We start from the raw sequence: 14,602 nt of genomic DNA on the forward strand, positions 1-14,602 counted from the left end.
CAATAAAAATCCAACAACCACTCCTACATTGCATTTAGAAGGGAAAATTGAAATAAAGAAGGAAAAATAATTTGTTTGACATAAAAGAAGAAAAATAATGACCATGGAGAAACATGTCTTCCCGAGAGGCCGAGACCACCGGAGGTGGACCAGACTCCACCGGTCCATCCTCCACCGGGTAGCCCCCACCACTCCCACCGGGGGCGCCGTGGCGATACGCTGTTCGCCGCTAGCGACACTTCCACCTCACCACGTTCACACCTCCACAGAAACTGACTAGATGGCCCCACCACTCCACACACCCCTCGTGCCATGATGTCAGTGAGAGAAAAAGTTCACAAACCCGGCACCGCCGCCGCCTCCTCTCCTCGAAAAAGCGACGCCTTGTTGACTCCCCCACACCCCAGTGCCCACGCCCCCGTCTCCGCACTGCGCTCTCGCTCTTTCTGTCTGCGCTTAGCGGCGAAGCTACAAAAACGGAACAAATAAAAAAAATAAAAAAGAGAGAAAGCTCGCTCTCATCCGCTGTCCGAATCGAACAACTCGAAAGCGATTTGCTGCCGCTGCTGATCCGAGCACTCTCCCCCGCCTCGTGTGGAACAAGTTCAGGTTAGCCGCTCCGCTTCGCTTCGCCACCCCTTTCCTATTTCCGGGCGCTTCTCGGGAGATGTGGTAGGAAGAGGTGTTTAATGCCTGTGGTTGATTTTCTGCTTAATTTTGTGCGATTTGGGGGTGTTTTGCGGGGGTTTCGACGCGCTGCAAGGCCCACGCCACGCGGGATTGGAGTAACTTTTGGAATAGTTTCCAGCATTTTCCTAAGGCGCCGCGGTTTCCGCGTTTTCTCACATTTGCCAAATCTCAGCAGGGGAGGTTGAGATATGGAAGTACAGAACGCTGATGCCTCTGTTCCTTTGTTGGAATTTTATTTATTTTATCTGCGCGTCTCGCGTCTTTAATTTCGAGTGATTCTTCTCGTATGGGGTTTACGGGGATGAACTTAATCGTTTGTAGTAGGCGCGGATTGGTTCATCTGATTTCATTGATGCGCTCTCTGTTTGCGGGAAGGTATATCTAAGGCCAACGAATTGCTTCCCTTCCTGATCGTTTCTCTTAGTCGGATGTTATGGGTACGCAGAACCTTCATTGGATGCTAATAACGCCAGTTAGGTTCTCTTGATTGATAATATCACGCTGACAGACGCAACTCGCAGTGAAGATTTTTGTATCTGTACACACTTTTTTTATTCGCACGTGCTTCCAGAGTTCCAGTAATTTTTACATTACGAGATGCCGTTGTTCTCTGTATTTCTTCATACCTTTTTTGATGCTATTGTGTTTGCAGGGGCAACAGAGTTTGAAATGAAGACCCAATCGTAAATCTGTGATTAGGTTGTTGTTGCTGTAAGATCTACAGGTAGGTATCAGCACCAGCTGAGTATTGAAGCTAAACTGGTTCTTTGTTTGGTTGATATTGTGCAGATTCCGTTATGCAAGTTCATTTTTTGTTGTTTGAGGAGTCTGTGTTCCATTGCAAGCTAAGAATTCTATATTCTTGTCTCTATCCATTGGGTTCACCCTGGACACAGCATCAGTATTCTGTTGTTTTTTTCACAGTTTTTCCTGGTTATCCCACCTAATTCAACCAATAAATGTTGGTTAGCCTGAATATCCATTGGAATCCTTACTGCCTAAAAATGGATGACATCTTTCATGCATAAAAGGATACATACATTGCCTGCTTGTCATGAATTTATATTTAGTTAATTGAAAGTGATGTGCTGATGCAATGGATGATGGTTGCAGAGTTATAAAATGACTGATCAGGAGAGAGATGATGTTCCTATGTTACTAAGAAATGTTGAACTACCAAGATTTCCTCTAAGAAGCACTTCAATGTGTATACCAGTAAGGGATGATGAATATGAAGAAGGCACCTTTGTACCCCATACTGGTCCTTTATTCATTCAGCCACCAACTCAGACAACATCGGGCAGTCCATTTACCAGTAGAGACGCACCAGATAGGCTGCCTAGACCTTCACAGGGGAAACCAGTCAGCAAGCCACAGGCAGTCATGCCAGAACAAACCAGAGGAACTAGGTGGTCTTACAGTGGACAAGTGCCAAAGAATGAACACCTACTGATGTCTGGACCTTTGGGACAATGTGATAATCCTGATTGTGTCAATTGCCCTCCTGCTTGTAAAAATAAAAGACATTTCCACAGAGGTTCGAATGCTGAAGACAATAAGGTATCTCCTTGAAATATGACATTTGTTCCAAAGTTGCTAATGTTATTTCTTAAACCTGCTGTGTGTGGTACTAACATGTTTTTCCTTTGTTCTCTTGAAGCTTCATAATATTCTTTATGGTTATGGTGGTGGATGGAAGAAAAAGATCGAGCAAATTCTTTCACGCATTCCAATTATGAACCCACATGCAAAGCCTGTTCAACACTGGAATCAATTCTTCGTGATATCATGCCTGATTGCCATTTTCATCGATCCACTGTTCTTCTTCCTATTATCAGTAGAGCAGGTAATATTTACAAGTTTTTCAGTGAAATGTTAGATCTGTGTCCATGCTTCTTTTATGCATTCAGTTACTGCATTTTCTTAGTCAATCTTGCTGTAATTTTAATCAGATATGACCACATATCCCTTAGTTTTATTTTCATTGAATGCAGGATAATAAATGCATAGTGTTAAACTGGGATTTTGCTACAGCACTTGCTGTTTTGAGAAGTGTGACCGATGCTATTTATTTCCTCCACATGCTGCTTCAAGTAAGTTCATCATCTGCTCATCCAGATAAGGTTTTACATTTTGTACAATATTGTCACTCATAAACAAGTAGGTACAAGATGGAATGCTTGTGATATATCAATGATTTGGGATTCAAATGTAAGATCATTATGTTCTTTCTTTATTAATTGTTCAGCATACTTCTTTGTGAATTTTTCAATAAGTTCTGAACTTTGTTTAAAACAAATCTTTTACCATACACTGAGTTTGGAAATACCATTGCACTGTCCAGAATGACTTTCTATTGTTGACTTGTCGTGAGGGAACCTTAAAGTAACGGTGCATATTCATCCTGATCTTATTGCAATAACATCAATGTATTAGTTACCTTAAAAGATTGATTGGTAGTGTTGGCTTAATGTTGATAAACTTTGCCGTATTGGTTTATCATGCTACTCTTTGTTAGCATCTGATTTTATTTCATACTGTCTTGGATTTTGTCCCCTTGGATAGATAAAATGGATTTGTTCAGTTCTACCATCAAATTTATGCAAACAGGCCTCTAGCTGAGTTGGTTAGGTGGCTCTAGTAGCACTCCTCAGGTCCTGGGTTCGACTTCATGCAGGAGCGAATTTCAGGCTGGGGTTAAAAAAATCCCCTCGTCTGTCCCACGCCAAAGCATAAGTCTAAGGCCTGGCCCAGGTCCGTTGGTTGTCTCACACGGGCTACGGTGCCGCTATGTAAGGGTGGGGCAGGGGTTCGGGGGTTTTCTTCTTCTTAGCAAAATACCCGGGGGCTGTCTTACCCCCCCGCAGGTCGAGTTTTTTTTATTCATGAATATAATTAGATACTGTCTTTCAGTTCAGATTGGCTTATGTTGCCCCAGAGTCACGTGTGGTGGGAGCTGGAGACTTGGTTGATGAGCCAAAGAAAGTTGCTATCCATTATCTTCGTGGTTACTTTTTACTTGATTTTTTTGTTGTGCTTCCACTCCCTCAGGTAACATATACCTCCCACTTGCATTAATTCTCTCGCTTTACATATTAATTTTCATTTTTTTTCTTCTGTATGAATTGATACATCTTTTTTTCTGAAACAGTAATTCAAGTTATATCTATTGTGGAGTCCTTTTGGTTTTATTAGGTTGTCTTTTATGTCTCTTTAAGGTCTGAGCAGTTTCCAACATATTTAGGCCAACAAGAAATATGAATGAAAATAAATTGTTGTTCCCGTGCATTGTATATACCAAGTCATGCCATGCCTTCTTTCTATTTATAAACTTGTGACTTGTGAGCATCTGGGAACAGTTGGTGTCCATTGAGTCGCACTTGCATATAACCATAAATTGACTGAATACATTGGCGCATGTGACAATGACTTGCCACTTCCTCACCTTTTGCAGCTTTGCATCCATGTTTGTCTGTGTAGCACTTCATCTGATTTTACTTGCATGACTGCCTTTTATCTGTCTACTTCCAAAGCTGCTTTGTCTAACTCCGATGAGTCATCCCTGTTCTTTTTCGTTGTAGTTAACAACAACTATGCAGTTAAAGAATGACCTTTGTTGGAGTCTTTATGTTCTTTGCTAATATTTTTCTTTGTTTCTTGATCAAGGTGATGATACTGCTAGTTATCCCTAAATATGTTGGGTTATCAGGTGCAAACTATGCTAAGAATTTATTGCGTGCCACTGTTCTTCTTCAATATGTGCCCCGTATCATCAGATTTGTACCGCTACTTGATGGTCAGTCCGCCAATGGATTCATATTCGAGTCAGCATGGGCTAATTTTGTGATCAACCTTCTAATGTTTGTTTTGGCGGGACACGTTGTTGGTTCATGTTGGTATCTCTTTGGCTTACAGGTTAGTTGAATATTTTTTTATTGAGGTTGTGCACAAAATCTAGTAGTACGTATTGATTCAAATATTTTCCAATTTGGATATCCTTACCAACAAATCTATTCACTGTTGAGGAATGTACCTTTTACATTGTCATGGAACAGTTCGTAAGGCACCTCTTGTTTCTTTGAATTGTATGTGATCTGATTAATTTCGTTTTAAAGGTGGAAAATATGCTGCTCTAAACACCTACTTAAGTTAACCTTCAATGTGCTCAATTTGTATGTTCAAACACAACTTGTCTGGTAATTATATAGTTTGACCTACTAAGAAAGTACTTAATTTTAACTGATATTATAAGTCCTGATGAATCGTATTATTTTCTTTTATTTCTCATTTTGTCGCAGAGGGTTAACCAATGTCTACGAGATGCTTGTTCTGCATCGACCATTCCTTATTGTGATACTTTTATAGACTGTGGACGTGGCGTTGGGAGTGGACTGTACAGACAGCAGTGGTTCAATGACTCAGGTGCAGCAGCTTGTTTTAACACTGGAAATGGTGCTACTTTCCAATATGGAATCTATGGGCAGGCTGTTTTACTAACTACAGAAGAAAGTGCTGTTAAACGGTATATATATTCATTATTTTGGGGGTTTCAGGTATTCTCCGTCATTTGCTTCCGCCTTTCTACTCCTTTGGTATCTGTTTGTTGCATCCAAAATAATCCCTCCTTCCCAAATTACTATTCGTTTTGGCTTTTCTAGATTCATAGCTTTTGCTATGTACCTAGAAAAGCCAAAGTGGATAGTAATTTGGGACAGAGGGAGTATTTTTATAATCAGACTGTTCAGCATGATCCTTTTAAGTTTTTACTGTCTTATCAGCCATGCAAACTAATGACATTTCAGCCATGCAAACTAATGACATTTCATTCTAGTTACATACATTTTAACTCTGACAAGTGTGTTTTCTCATACCTTACGGTTTGATTTCAGCAAATAAGTACCTTAGCTGGCAACCTTGTCCCAAGTTACTTTGCATGGGAAGTTCTGTTCACGATGGCTATTATTGGTTTGGGACTGTTGCTTTTTGCATTACTTATCGGAAACATGCAAAACTTTCTCCAAGCTCTTGGAAGACGGTATGTGGTTATACTGATGGCCTATTTGTCATGCTATATGCTTTTATAGTCATGAGTCATGCAGTGGCACAGCTAGTTAGAGGCCAAGCAGGGTTCTGGCACCCCCCTTGCTCAGGAAATCTCTTTAGGTCCCGGTATACAAGCTCATAAAAGTCATCAGTAGATCAATTCACTTAGCAGTAATTTGAAGCCTAGTAAAGAGTCTGGAAGCCCATTGATCTCATTCTCACCTCCACCTAAACTGCTACACGTTTGCCTTGAGCTCCGTTCTCTGGGGTCTAGGGAACTATTGTACTGTGGAAGGGCCGCAGTCTGCCGTAGTGGCAGGAGGCAGGAGCGTGGCTGTGCTCACTTGACTGTTCGCTGGCCTCTGCTCTTGCTGACTACAACATTATTTGTCACTGCCCTAAGGGCAAGTATGCCTCCAGGCTATCTTTTGATCAGCTCATTCTTTCCCTATTCTCAAGACTAGCTCCTGCTTGTGTGTGGTAGAAGTTGAAAGTTGGATGATTGTATAGTGCTTTGAGGTCAGTTGAGATGAATTCCTTTTCTTATGGGTGCATTGCTAACATCTTAGCTTTAGTTTGTTTCCGTGCCTAGAACTTGAGATGCTTTGCAAATTCTTTACCTCAAGTTTCTTAGTTGATAGTCTTGCGGTCTCATGCAAAAATTCTACTAAACCTTGCTAATTACATTAGCACTTATGCATGTATTTGAAATTCATTATGCCTCAGGTTCTGCCACTGCAGTCATGAACTGTCATCTACATGTCATGCATGGTAGTTAATTCGGTTTTAAATTGTAACCATCTCAAGGTGTGAACATTTTTCTCCTTTTCTGTTCTCACAGGAGATTGGAAATGCAACTTAGGCGCCGCGATGTTGAAAAGTGGATGAGCCATAGGCGGTTGCCTGAAGATTTGAGAAGGTTCCTCTACAGAACTTATAAAGCGCTAATTTTTTTTCCCAAAACAAAACTTAGCTTCACTTATTTCTCTGCTGCAACCATTTGTTACTGTCGAGCAATAATACTGATCTGCTCGTGTTTCATGATTAACTTTTTAAAACTAGAGCCCTTGTGAGTTGTGAAAGCAATTATTTGCTTTACAAATCTTATCTTGTAGTTAAGAAAAAAAGGGTGTATGCTATATTGTCAGAAATAGTTTTAACAAAACAAATCATTTTTTATTAGTTCAGAATTGACATAGGTGATTAAGGTTATATCCACAAGTGGTATCATCTAATGTAGTGTTAATGAAAAAACTGAATGTGGTTTGGGATGCTGTGTGCGGATCGTAATCACGAGGGCTTGCTTGGATTGAGGTATTTATATACAATTCTGTAGCATTTAGCTCAATCAAAATTTGAACTAGATACTAAAACCTTTCAAATACCCCTAAGCTGAACAGGAAATTTTATTCTTACTGTTGAAAGGTATATGTGTGTAGGAGGGTTAGACGAGCAGAAAGGTTCACCTGGGCAGCTACTCAAGGAGTGAATGAAGAGGAGCTTTTGAGTAATTTACCTGAAGATATCCAGAGGGACATACGTCGTCATTTCTTTAGATTCCTTAATAAGGTCGGTTTCTAAGGTGACAAACAACTATTACTCCAATGCCTACTCCCATCCATTCTTTCTTCTACCATTCTTGTATTTGATGTTGTGCTTATATCACATTCCACCATTCCAGAACCTTGACCGGTACTGTTTGGGATAAAAATTGGTAAATGAAACTGTTATATGAGGAGAAAGACTGGAAAAGAACTTAATCTCCAGAGAAAAAGAGTTTGAATTGATATAGGACCACAACCAAATGTAGCTGAATCTCGAGTTATGGCTCCGCACTCCAAATACTCCCAAATGGTTTAGTGTCTAATAGTTTTACCAAAGATTTATATTTCACATATTTTCAATATGATATTGATTTTGTTCTAAGAGACACTAATGTTCAAAATTTGTTTCCAAGGACTTTTCAAATGCTAATACACCCTACATAAAGAAAAGATGGGAGTAAGCAATAGTGACAACAGAAACTGGAAAGAAATAAGAGAAGAGAGATACTACTTGTATTTTCTCATTCCTGTTGTAGGCTCACCTCATTTACATGATTTGTGCTATACAAGGTGCTGTTTGGATGGAACCCTGCCTAGCAGGGTTGTAATCCTGAGATTTCTGCCTGGAAGGAGCTGCCAGGCTGCAGGCTGAGGAAATCAGTCACCTGGTTCCTCTTCCTATCTGCCTGGATATAATTACAGAACAATCTTTCTTCTTCCTCCTCATCCTCAAGTTTTTCCTGTTCAACTGTGCCTGTTGACTCAAAATCCACCACTGATGATGCTTCATTTTAGTTGGGCGGGTTTTTCTTCCACATCAATCCCGTCCCATCATTGTGTTTGCTTCTTTCCTTTTTTTTTATCAAGGACCGCTCCCATCTTTCACCATGACCCCCCCTCCCCACCCAAAAAGAAAACAAATCTGTTTCTTTTCTCCATCCTCTTTTTTCTTGTTTATGCTTTTAATCTATATATAATTTTGTCTGTGTTATGTATGATTGAATGAGCAATGTTTGCATCACGTTTATGTACCACTGTTGGCCTCGTAAGATGTGACCTAGCATATCTGAATCTCTCTAATCGAGAGCATCACGTGCAACTTTCGAACCAAATGTTGCATGGTTCCAGGACACCAAACTCAATCCTGAACTAGACATCTGCCTGACTAGGTGTCGGTATTTAGATCCGGCAACCTACCGAGGGGGGTGCTTGAGGTAGTGTTTTGATTAGTGGGGCTCGTCGAGATCAGGAACTCGAAGGTAAATGCAGATACACGATTTAGACAGGTTCGGGTCGCTAGATTGCGTAATACCCTACGTCCTGTGTATTGATGTATTGAATTGCTTTGGAGAGGGTCCCTGCCTCGCCTTATATTGCCGGGGGCATGGTTACATGTCGGTTGGTTACAAGGTTACAAGAATACTAGTCGGATACGACTAGAGGAGTTATACTCTTATTACAACGAGTACTTTCCCAATCCTCGACTAGTTCCTATCTTTCCAAGTAGACTACGCCGTCATGCGCCATGGTCTCCATGTTAGATGCGTCTCGGTACCAGCCCCATATTTAGGATTGTCCAAACCTGGTGGGTCCATAAAGGTATGTACGATATTAGGCAATTCTGGAAATTCTAGAATCACTAGCAGGCAGCTCACAGGCATTTGTAGAGCCCAGGCAATTCATCTAGGACTCCCAACCAAACAGACCCTAAATGATGCCTGGTAAAGGTAACTCTTACTAGTTTCAATTAAACATTGACTAAGTTATCTTATTTGCAGGTCCGATTGTTCACCTTGATGGATTGGCCTATCTTGGATGCTATCTGTGACAAATTAAGACAAAACTTATATATCAGTGGAAGTGACATTCTTTATCAAGGTGGTCCTGTTGACAAGATGGTCTTCATAGTGAGAGGTAAGCTGGAAAGCGTCAGTGCAGATGGAAGCAAGGCTCCGTTACATGATGGAGATGTATGTGGAGAGGAGCTCCTCACATGGTACTTGGAAAACTCATCGGTGAATAGAGGTATGCAATTTCTTCCCTGGCTGGTTGCTGTTATTGTTCTTAGATGTTTTAAATTGTCACGTCATGTAGACTATTCCTGTTTCAGATGCTGGGAAAATCAAATTTCAAGGCATGCGGTTGGTTGCTATACGTACAGTAACATGTTCAACAAATGTTGAAGCTTTTGTACTCAGAGCAAGTGATCTCGAAGAAGTCACCTCGCAATTTGCACGATTTTTGCGTAATCCACGAGTGCAGGGAGCGATCAGGTAGCCATAATGTTTAATTTATTGTCACATTCCTGCTCACCAAAATTGTTGAGGTTCTCCTTATGGTCCTTTTGGCAATTCATGGCAAAACATGATAAAGTTCGCCAGTTAATCATGCATCCATGGGATACAACTATATACTTTGCCGACTGAAGCTTGAACCTCTGCGTGCAACAGGTACGAATCCCCCTACTGGCGAACTATTGCTGCAACTCGAATTCAAGTTGCATGGAGGTATAGGAAAAGGCGGCTGAAGCGAGCTGAGCAGTCAAGGCTGAACGAGGAGTCTTACCCCTCGTACTCGATCACGGCGTTTGATTCTTTTCGACGTGGACAGAGGGGATGATCTAACTTTTCAGCACTCTGCATCTACAGCTTCTAGAGCTCTGAAATTATGAGTCCTGTGTGCTTGGTCGAATAACACATTGAGCTGCTATTTTTGGTTTTGGTGCTCACTAGTCTCTCGTAGCTTCAGATTGTAGGTACTTGTAGTCTGTAGAAATACGCTTCTGTATATAATAAGATAGTTCATTCATGCATAATTGTTTCGTTCATGGAATGAAACATCACCGTCGTTACTGCTAGAACAAGTGCACAAGGTGTTGCTTGTTTACACGCACCGCAAAATTTTGAGGGAGAGCCATACAATAAAATAGTCGGTTGTTCGTCTGTTTGGAGGAGACGCCACCGGAACGGAGAGGCCCCACATCATGTACAAATATGTAATAAAAACCTATGATTACAAGAGTTCATTATAGTTTTTTTTTAAAAAAAAACACAGAGAGCTCATTATCTTCATCCGTCGAGTCTCTGACTCTAACTGGACTTGCCCCTTTGCAACGCACAATTCTTTCTTTTCTCTTTGTTTAATTCGATTGGAATTATACATTCCTGCAGCATTCTGTATCCAAAAGGTCGTTTGGAACTTGAATTTCTCCGATCCTACACAACTGGGTTCGAATTGTTTCATATGAAATCCCAGTAAAATTCTCTGAAATAGACGTCGATCTTATCAGACTGAAGTGTTCTTGCCACAGCAGCTAGTCCTCTACCTATTTGTTGCTCCGGCTACAGCCATCGCCGGCTTGGAGCACGACATCGCGGATGTTCTTCACGAGCTCCTCCCACCCGAGCCACGAGCCCTCCACCGCGGGATCGAAGCTTGCCGAGAACACCCCGTACGGCACGCCCAGGAGGAGGCCGAACAGCAGGAACGCCACCCAGATCGGCGGCTGCAGGTCGAGCCCCGTCACCTGCGCCGCCGCGCGCAGCGCCGCCTCGCCCGCCGCGGACGCCGCGAGCGCCGCGGCCGGCACCCTCCGCGCCACCCGCCACAGCACCTCCTCCGACTCGAGGAACGCGAGCTCCCCCTCGCGCTCCCGGCGCCGGGCCCACTCCTCCCACTCCTCGTCGCTTACCGACGCGTCCACGACCAGCAGGGACCCCAGCAGGAACGACGCGAGCGAGTAGACGAGCGGCATCCACGCGGGCACGCGCGCGCCCGCCGCGTCGCCGAGGTACCCGAGCAGCGCGGGCACGCCCGCCAAGGAGAAGGCCGCGACGGCCGGGAGCTTCCACAGCACGCCGAGGTCGGGGTCCCCGCCCGGAAGGTCCGCGTCGATGAGCGCGCGGAGGAGGTCGTCGTCCTCCGCGCCGCCGAAGACGTCCGACTCGTCGACCACGCCGGCGTCGACGAGGTTCTGGAGGAAGGTCCGGAGGTCGTTGTTGCTGCTGCGGTAGGCGTTGAGAATCTCCCCTAGCAGCGCCCCGAGGTCTTCCTTGTTCCTGATCTTGCGGCGCTCGCCCTCGCCGTCGTCGGTGGCGTTCGAGCCGCCGGGGCTTGAAGCTGAGAGGCAGATGTGACGAGGGGGAGCGCGAAGGCGGAGCGAGGAGCGGGGGAGGGCGGGAGAGAAAAGAGCAGAGGGGCGGGTCGGGGTGCGGGTGGGGGCGGGGGTGAATCGAGGGAGTAGAAGGGAATACTCCATTGCTGTGGCCTGTGGGGAGTTCGTGAGGTCTCTCTCGGCGTTGAACAGACAGAATCACACACAGAAGCTGCACAGAAGCCATCCATGGTCTTATCCCAGGACCCACCATGGGTTGTTTGGGCCTTGAAATTGTTGAGTTTAATCTTGCTTTAAGTAAGTTTTAGGATATATATAAAGTAATTTAGTATAGGTAATAGACTAAAGGTGTGTTTGGTTGCATCCACCACATGATGCATGCACGGATGATCCTGAATGGGATGGTTCAACCAATTTAGTTGTACCATATGGTTCACTCTAATTAGTAGAATAATGTATTAAGTGGAATGTCCTCATCCTGGATGAGTTGATCTAATTCACCCAACCAAACAAAAGGATCATTATTATTTTGAATCATTCCATACATAAATCAAATCATACAACCAACTAAACACATCCTAAACGTGCTTGTAGTCAAGCGTACATGTATTTGAGTCCTTGTAGGACTGGTCATACATGTATATGCACGAAGTCCATGCACGTCGGAAGCAAGGATAGTTACCGGCCAGTTGCCTTATACAGAGTCGTATAAAAGGTATGCGAAGTCCTTGGAATCCAGCAGCCGATGTATCAAGTCCGAGAAGTCCAGACCGTAGACGAGATGGACTCAGGCCTTGTGTGCCTGCACGATCAAGGTAGAGTTGTATTCTAAGGTAGAGCAAAGCATCGGTATATTGAGGACGTGGGAAAAGAAAAGGAGTAAGAGCTAAGCTGTTGCAGCTCTGGAAAATTTGTGTGTGTGTTTTCCTTCGGTTCTTTTCTCTCCAAATTCGTGTGAGATTCTGGGCTAAACCAACAGAAATCGTGCCCGCTCCTTCCGGCCCTTTTCTGCATCTTTTTGCTTTTTGAATTGCGAATTTCCTCTCTTAACATAGGGAAGTAGTTTTTTTCGTTAGGTTTCATCAAATTCTCGTTATGGTTACCAAATCTTGGCCTCAGAACAGGAAGCCAGCAGCAATGAACCTACGCCATTTACAAGCATTCAGACTTCAGAGTGGAGCCTAGGCAGTTCATTGAAGCTGGAAAGGGGGGATGCTGTATTGCATCTTTAAGGTTGATTGATGATATTTCAGATGAAACTTGTAAGAAGCACATGTCCTATACTCCTATGCTCCCCTATTGCTAAGATTGGAATAAGATGTTCAGATAACATGTTCGTCAGTTGCATCAGCGAACCTCACCAAGGTAAAACAGTAGCGCAAACTTAATAACATACTCAAAAGTGAAATTGGAACCCTTATTATTCCCCATGTCTCTAAAAACTACTCCCTCCGTTCTAAATTTTTGATCGTTTTAACTTTTCTAGATTCATATATATTATTATGCATATAGTATATGTCTAGAAAAATTAAAACAACCTGCAATTTGGAACGGACGGAGCAAGTGATTTAAATTACAACTAGCCCCTTAAATTAATCATCATCTTCCTATTCCTCGTCATCCTCATACTCCTCGTCATCATCCTCGTACTCCTCCTCGTCTTCGTATTCCTCGTCATCGTCGTCCTCCTCTTCCCCTGACGAAGAGTGCTCCTTGGCCATGGACATGACGTTCCAGTGCCGGACGGCGAGGTCCCACCCCAACACGGATCCCCTCTCCGTGGCGTCCCACCTCGACGACAGGAACCCGTAGTGGACGCCGAGCAGCCCCGCCGCGAACAGCAGGGCCGAGCCCGCGGCGGCGGCCCAGGCCGGCGCGTCCCCGGGCGCCGCGCGGTCGAGCAGCCTCAGGAACGCCGCGTCCGCCGCGACAGCCGCCGCGGGGGGCGCCAGCATCCGCCACATCATCCCGCGCCGCATCTCCTCCGACAGCTCCAGCCCGAGCCCGCCCGCGCCCCACTTCCTGGCGCCGCCGCCGCCACCGCCCGGCGCGGACGTCGACGCCGGCGTCGCGGTGGCGTCGATGACCTCGACGTTGCTGGAGCTGGCCGCCGGGCGGGCGCCGATGACACCGGCGCGGCGAAGGGCGCTGGGGCTGGCTGGTGGAAGCAGCGGGCGCGCGCTGGCGGCGCGAGACGGGAGGAGCAGCAGCCCCATGTCTACTTTGGATAGCTTAGCGGCGCTGGTGGTGGTGTCCGGCGGGGGTGCTCCCGGTTGCGGCCTGTGGGTCGGGGCTGGCCGTACGCACCTGTGTGAAGACGGGAATAAAAGAGGCCTGATGCGTTATCCTAACCTTTTTCTCGGGATGGCAACGTGTGAGATATTTTGGCCCGGTGTAACATTAAAATCGAAAAAAAGAGAGAAAAAATACATATTTTTTGAAATGTTGGATCCTATCCCCCCGAGTTTGCGAAATTCCTATAAACTTTTTTTAAAAAAAATCCTATGTTCTAGCCCTCATTTTAGATTTGTGTTAAACTTACCATAAGGCAGGAGAATAAACAGCTCTAGTAGGAATGGTGCACAATCATTTGCTAAATGAAATTTGTCCCGATTTGAGGACGGTGATTTGGCCACATGGTAGGGGATTGGGGAGCGTAGTTTATTGTGCTTGTGCACGAGACGATGCAATGTCCACTGACTGACGGGGTTTGACTTAAAAACCTCTTCTCATCTCTAAACAAAAAGAAAGCGCCGACTGGCGTTGCTGGGCCACATGGTTCTCTATTCCACACTGACACTTGCTTTGTCTGCACCAGCGACCCTTCGTGCTCGAGCTCGTTGCCTCCAGCTACAAGCCATGCAAACAAGGCAACATATGTGCACTGGCACAGCCGCTCGCTACCCCCACATGCAGCCTTGAGATCTGCTAGCTCAGCCGGATCTCCTCTACGTGCTACCATCCAAAAGCACCTAACAGACGCATCCTTTTTCACCCAACTCTACGCTCTTTTTTTTTCTCTCCTCTCCTTGTGAAAACGATGCGAGACGCTGACGATGTGTCGTGTGTGTACGCGCGCGCATGCGTTGGTATGATTATGCCCGGATCCTATGCTATTATACGTTGATGAGCCTAAGAAAATTGTTAGGAAAATGTGTTTTGTTCCTCTGCGCAGTGTACTTCAGTGGGAGCCTCGCCTTGACACTGCCAT

At 44.6% G+C, this 14,602-nt stretch overlaps 2 protein-coding genes across 5 annotated transcripts; one reads left to right on the plus strand and one right to left on the minus strand.

Moving 5' to 3' along the window:
* The first annotated feature begins 414 nt into the window (after positions 1 to 414).
* On the plus strand, positions 415 to 10,092 carry LOC117839784 (probable cyclic nucleotide-gated ion channel 20, chloroplastic). 4 transcript variants are annotated; one of them, XM_034720205.2, is made up of 14 exons: positions 415 to 609; positions 1,343 to 1,414; positions 1,804 to 2,250; positions 2,351 to 2,536; positions 2,685 to 2,783; positions 3,604 to 3,741; positions 4,357 to 4,605; positions 4,989 to 5,243; positions 5,580 to 5,725; positions 6,575 to 6,652; positions 7,173 to 7,302; positions 9,056 to 9,302; positions 9,388 to 9,550; positions 9,728 to 10,092. In XM_034720205.2, exons 3-14 carry the CDS (start codon positions 1,813 to 1,815, stop codon positions 9,894 to 9,896), a joined length of 2,298 nt encoding a protein of 765 aa, XP_034576096.1. In that variant the 5' UTR covers positions 415 to 609; positions 1,343 to 1,414; positions 1,804 to 1,812; the 3' UTR covers positions 9,897 to 10,092. The 4 variants fall into 4 exon arrangements, with proteins under 4 accessions (XP_034576096.1, XP_034576118.1, XP_034576104.1 ...); XM_034720227.2 differs by having other exon boundaries at positions 1,352 to 1,414; XM_034720213.2 differs by having other exon boundaries at positions 597 to 672.
* A 2,692-nt stretch (positions 10,093 to 12,784) lies between these two features.
* LOC117839831 (uncharacterized) lies at positions 12,785 to 13,717 on the minus strand. The gene has a single exon (XM_034720261.2). The coding sequence runs from the start codon at positions 13,605 to 13,607 to the stop codon at positions 12,999 to 13,001; it is 609 nt and encodes a 202-aa protein (XP_034576152.1). The 5' UTR covers positions 13,608 to 13,717; the 3' UTR covers positions 12,785 to 12,998.
* Between the last annotated feature and the right edge of the window lie 885 nt (positions 13,718 to 14,602).

This window comes from Setaria viridis, chromosome 1, assembly GCF_005286985.2.
Source record: "Setaria viridis chromosome 1, Setaria_viridis_v4.0, whole genome shotgun sequence".
In the NCBI taxonomy this organism is placed as follows: Eukaryota; Viridiplantae; Streptophyta; class Magnoliopsida; order Poales; family Poaceae; genus Setaria; species Setaria viridis.